The 5,172-nt window shown below is 46.4% G+C and overlaps 1 protein-coding gene across 1 annotated transcript in view; it reads left to right on the forward strand.

The window, feature by feature from the left end:
• Positions 1 to 5,172, forward strand: part of DESI1 (desumoylating isopeptidase 1) — a 27,110-nt gene that overhangs the window by 20,418 nt on the left and 1,520 nt on the right. The window contains exons 3-4 of the mRNA XM_017510332.2: positions 1,638 to 1,747; positions 2,409 to 2,531. Coding sequence (XP_017365821.1) covers positions 1,638 to 1,747; positions 2,409 to 2,531 — 233 coding nt within the window. The remainder of the gene's footprint in view (positions 1 to 1,637; positions 1,748 to 2,408; positions 2,532 to 5,172) is intronic.

Below are 5,172 nucleotides of genomic sequence, written 5' to 3' on the forward strand. Positions count from 1 at the left end.
CATGCCCAGCTAATTTTTTGTAGCTTTAGTAGAGACGGGGTTTCACCATGTTGACCAGGATGGTCTCGATCTCTTGACCTCGTGATCCACCCACCTCGGCCTCCCAAAGTGCTGGAATTACAGGCTTGAGCCACCGCGCCCGGCCCCTAAACTAGCCTCTTAAGGACAAGAACCTCATCTATTTTGTCCACACCACAGCCCCAGTGCCTATAACTGAATAAGAGGAGTCAAAGAGTGACCTTTTAGTCTCTTACAACTCTGAGGTAATTGTTCTCTGCCTACCATAGGTATCTTGCTCACCATGCTTTCCACAGTGCCCAGAACAATGTCAGCTATGTAGGAGGTGCTCAGTAACTGTGAATAAATGATCTTTTCAGGGAGCTCTGCTCTGGAGTATTATCCCTTCCCAGATTTGTTCTCCCTGCTGATCCCGTTGCTTCCACAGTGGCTGGTTTCCCCATTCAACCTCAGTCTCTCCTTCAGTCTTCTATGGCAATCTGTTAACTCCATAGCTTAGGGTTTTCTGTAGGCCTTTCAGGAGTCATCAACTCTCTTGCCCTATCACCATCATTAGATTAGGCTCACAGATCAAAAAATAATTGCATTATGGAAATAACTGCCGGCCTGCCAGATTTCTCACCGCCCTTCACATTTTTCCATTGTTACACAGGATGTCAAATATGTCAGAAGAAAAACTGACTGCATACTTTATGCAAATAGGCATGAAGAGATGGCCTGTGAAGTGTGAGCTATTTCTATTGTCCTGTTCCGTCCTCATGATGAGACATACTGGGTACAAAAGGAGACTTTAGATTCTGGGTTTTTCTGTTTTTCTCAACTGAATAAATGGACAGCATCAGGAGTCAGGGCTGCAAGAGAATCAGCTTCCCAGGGCTCCATAAGAAACAAGAAGCCTGACTTCCTAACCATGCTGGCAGCACATGGCAATGGAAAGTCACTAGAAAGTTCTAAGCCAAGCTTGTCCAACCTGTAGCCCACAGGCCACATGCAGCCCAGGACAGCTTTGAATATGGCCTGACACAAATTTGTAAAGTTTCTTAAAACATGAGATTTTTTTTTTTAAGCTCATCAACTACCATTAGTGTTAGTTTGTTTTATGTGTGGCCCAAGATAATTCTTCCAGTGTGGCCCAGGAAAACCAAAAGATTGGACACCCCTGCTTCTAAGCCATTGCATCCTTGATACAAATAGTGAATAGCACACTTCATCTGCCCAGGGTGCCCTGAAAGTTAAAAGTGAAGTCAGGCCAGGCGCAGTGACTCAGGCCTGTAATCCCAACACTTTGGGAGGCCCAGGTGAGTAGATCACTTGAGGTCAGGAGTTTGAGACCAGTTTGACCAACGTGGTAAAACCCTGTTTCTACTAAAATTACAAAATATTAGCTGGGCATGGTGTCAGGCACTGTACTCAGGAGGCTGAGGCAGGAGAGTCACTTGAATCCTGGAGGCAGAGGTTGCAATGAGCCAAGATTGCCCCATTGTACTCTAGCCTGGGTGACAAGAGAGAAACTCCATCTCAAAAAAAAAAAAGAGTCAGAACAGAGTGTTTGTGATCTACTGTGGGAAGCCACAGTAAAGATGGTAATTTAATGACTTTCTTTGGGTTGGCTCTTTTAGGGAGGGACATTGCTTGGGCCCCCAGACTCTGTGGTTGATGTGGGGAGTACAGAAGTCACAGAAGAAATCTTTCTGGAGTACCTGTCCTCCCTGGGGGAGTCCCTGTTCCGGTGAGTGGAGACAGGGGTGGTGGTTAGTTGTGTCTGTCTCCCCAACCAGATAATCAACACCTGGAGGCAGCTGCCATGTCATCTCATCCTTATCACTCAGCACAAGGCCTGGCCCAGTTTTTTTGCTTAATTAACATGAAGAAAGGGCAGTTATACTACAAAAAGAGTTCTAAGTTGTTCTGATACGGATATTCCTTCCAGCATACTTTCTGCTGAAATTTTTAGAGGAAACAAGGGCTTTTCATTCCTTCTGATTAAAATCAGCAAGTGCTGTTCTCAACCTTTATTGGACAAGTTTGTAGAAGGAAAAGCAGGGTTTGCAGAAGGGTTGGGATGAAATACAAACATAAGCAGACTTTTCCTGAAAGAGGCTTTCATCAGTTTCAGTACGGGGTAAATACTAACACCAGAGCTCTGCTTTCATGAATGTAAAGATTCTCCTGAACTGTGTAGGAGCCATGTATTTTCAGTTTCTCCTTCCCTTAAAAATCAGTTATTAATGGCCAGAATGGCAAATAAGCAGTGTTTCTGGTGTATCAGAGCGGGGAAATCACAGTCCTTACATTAAGCTATGCTCACTATTCCACGGCCTAGCTTGAGTTATTCCACATAGACGCTTGCTGGCTTCTCATATCTGTTCTGCAAATCTTTCAACATACAGAGGTGAGGCCTACAACCTCTTCGAACACAACTGTAACACCTTCAGCAACGAAGTGGCACAGTTCCTGACTGGGCGGAAGATTCCTTCTTACATCACAGACCTGCCCTCTGAAGTTCTCTCCACGTAAGTGTGGCCTCTGTCCCCACCCCTGCCTTGGCCAACCTCCCCATTAATGGTCAGTGCCCTTTCTCTGGCCATCTGCCCTCCCAACCAGGTGGGCCTGTCCTGATGGCAGCTTCTAACACAGAAGGCTGCTGTTCGCTACACCCACTGTTGTGTACCTGTATTACCTCCACCTTCAGAGCTAGACCAGCTCTGCCTTGGCCTAAGTTCAACCACAGAACTTAGTAACCCACTTGACATTAGCTTTAGTATTTGCATAAAAGTCTGGCATCTGTCCTTCCCATTGTGGTTGAAGCATGCCACTCCCCAGAAGTACCCAACTAAAATGCATTATTAGACGAGCAGAGAGGGGGTCAGAAAAATAGTAGAGGGGCTTATTTTATAGCTGTTGATTTGTCTTTCTCCACTGCACCAGGAGCTCTGACTCCCTCACAGACTAAGTTCTACTTGCCCTTGTGCATTACAGCACAGTCAGCCTTCAACAGATGTTTTCTTCAAGAACATTCTGCAGCTCCTTCTGTCCTTATGTGGCCCAAGCCTTGAAAGAGGCTTGTAGGCCATCATCCAGGTGGTATCGGCTAAAAAGACAAAACACCCCCTAAAGCCATCTCACCCCTCTCCTTCCCATTGCCATTGCTTGCATTCAGGCAGTCTCTGCTCACTCCAGGACCATGTCTGTTTGCTTCTTCTGACTCAGTTTCTTCTGAATTATGACCCTTACTTAACAGAGATCTTAACAGGTTTAGCAGGCCCAGCAAGGTGGGCTATTTTTTATACCTGAGGAGGAACCCCAGGAAGAGCTTGCATAGGAAATGAGGCTGCTGTGGCAGACTGGTGAGGAGCCCCAGTCTGCCAGGTGTGGCCCTGCCTTCCTATCGCTCAATGGGTATGCAGCCCCACAGCCCTGCTGAGGGATGTAGGTTATGGGGCCCTGAGCAAACTGGAGTAGCCAGAATGTTCTTACTGGTATTATTTGATGGGTGGAGTTCCTGGAATTGTCTGAATTAGGGTTGATATTTGTAGGTGTCATCTGTTTATACTTTGGAGTACTTCATTCCTTTGAACTTAGAGATGACTTTCAAAAGTGACAGTATCCACTGAAAAGCCAGTGATTGAAATGTGTTGTGGGCAACCTTATTTATGGTTGTTGTAATCATGGAAAATCTCCAAACTCCAGTATTTGCAGTGTTTTTTCCAGCTAAATTACTATGAGAGCAAACTAGGAACCCTTTAGAAAGACATTAGTGGCTGGGCGTGGTGGCTCACACCTGTAATCCCTGCACTTTGGGAGGCTGAGGTGGGTGGATCATAAGGTCAGGAATTTGAGACCAGCCTGGCCAACATGGTGGAACCCTGTGTCTACTAAAAATACAAAAATTGGGCCGGGCGCGGTGGCTCAAGCCTGTAATCCCAGCACTTTGGGAGGCCGAGGCGGGTGGATCACGAGGTCAAGAGATCGAGACCATCCTGGTCAACATGGTGAAACCCCGTCTCTACTAAAAATACAAAAAGTTAGCTGGGCATGGTGGCGCGTGCCTGTAATCCCAGCTACTCAGGAGGCTGAGGCAGGAGAATTGCCTAAACCTAGGAGGCGGAGGTTGCGGTGAGCCGAGATCGCGCCATTGCACTCCAGCCTGGGTAACAAGAGTGAAACTCCGTCTCAAAAAAAAAAAAAAAAATACAAAACTTAGCCGGGCGTGGTGGCCCCCACTGTAATCCCAGCTACTCGGGACACTGAGGCAGGAAAATTGCTTGAACCCAGGAGGCATAAGTTGCAGTGAGCCAAAATCGTGCCATTGCACTCCAGCTCTGGGTGACATAGCAAGGTGGCACGTCTTGGGGACAGCAAGAGAGAGGAAGAAAGGCATTAATACTGGGAACCTGGCATTTGTCATTTTTCCTGAATATTCCCTGTACTCCCTGGCAGACCTCTGTTCCTGGAAGAATTTAGTTGTGTGCTGTCCTCACCCCTAACTTTGTCTTCTTTTTTTTTTTTTTTTTTTTTTTTTTTTTTTTTTTTTTTTTTTTCCCCCCCCCCTCTTTTTTTTTTTTTTTTTTTTTTTTTTTTTTTTTTTTTTTTTTTTTTTTTTTGGGGATGGAGTCTCGCTCTGTCACCCAGGCCGGCCTGATCTCTGCTGACTGCAACCTCCATCTCCTAGGATCAAGTGATTCTCCTGCCTCAGCCTCCTGGGACTACAGGCGTGCACCACCATGCCCAGCTAACTTTTTGTATTTTTGGTAGATAGGGGGTTTCACTGTGTTAGCCAGGATGGTCTCAAACTTCTGACCTCATGATCTACCTGCCTCGACCTCCCAAAGTGCTGAGATGACAGGCTTGAGCCACCGCACCTGGTCTATCTTCTTTTTTATATCCTTCTTATTTTGCCTCAGTTTCCTTGCTTAAATTTGATCTTTTTCAGCTGGGCTTAGTGGTTCACGCCTGTAATCCCAGCACTTTGGGAGGCTGAGGCGGGCAATTGCCTGAGGTCAGGAGTTTGAGATCAGCCTGGGCAACATGGTGAAACCCCGTCTCTAATAAAATACAAAAAAATTAGCCAGGCATGGCGTGTGCCTGTAGTCCTAGCTACTTGGGAGGCTTTGGCAGGAGAATTGCTTGAACCCAAGGGGTGGGGGTTGCAGT

Source organism: Cebus imitator, unplaced genomic scaffold (genome assembly GCF_001604975.1).
Source record: "Cebus imitator isolate Cc_AM_T3 unplaced genomic scaffold, Cebus_imitator-1.0 Scaffold435, whole genome shotgun sequence".
Lineage (NCBI taxonomy): Eukaryota > Metazoa > Chordata > Mammalia > Primates > Cebidae > Cebus > Cebus imitator.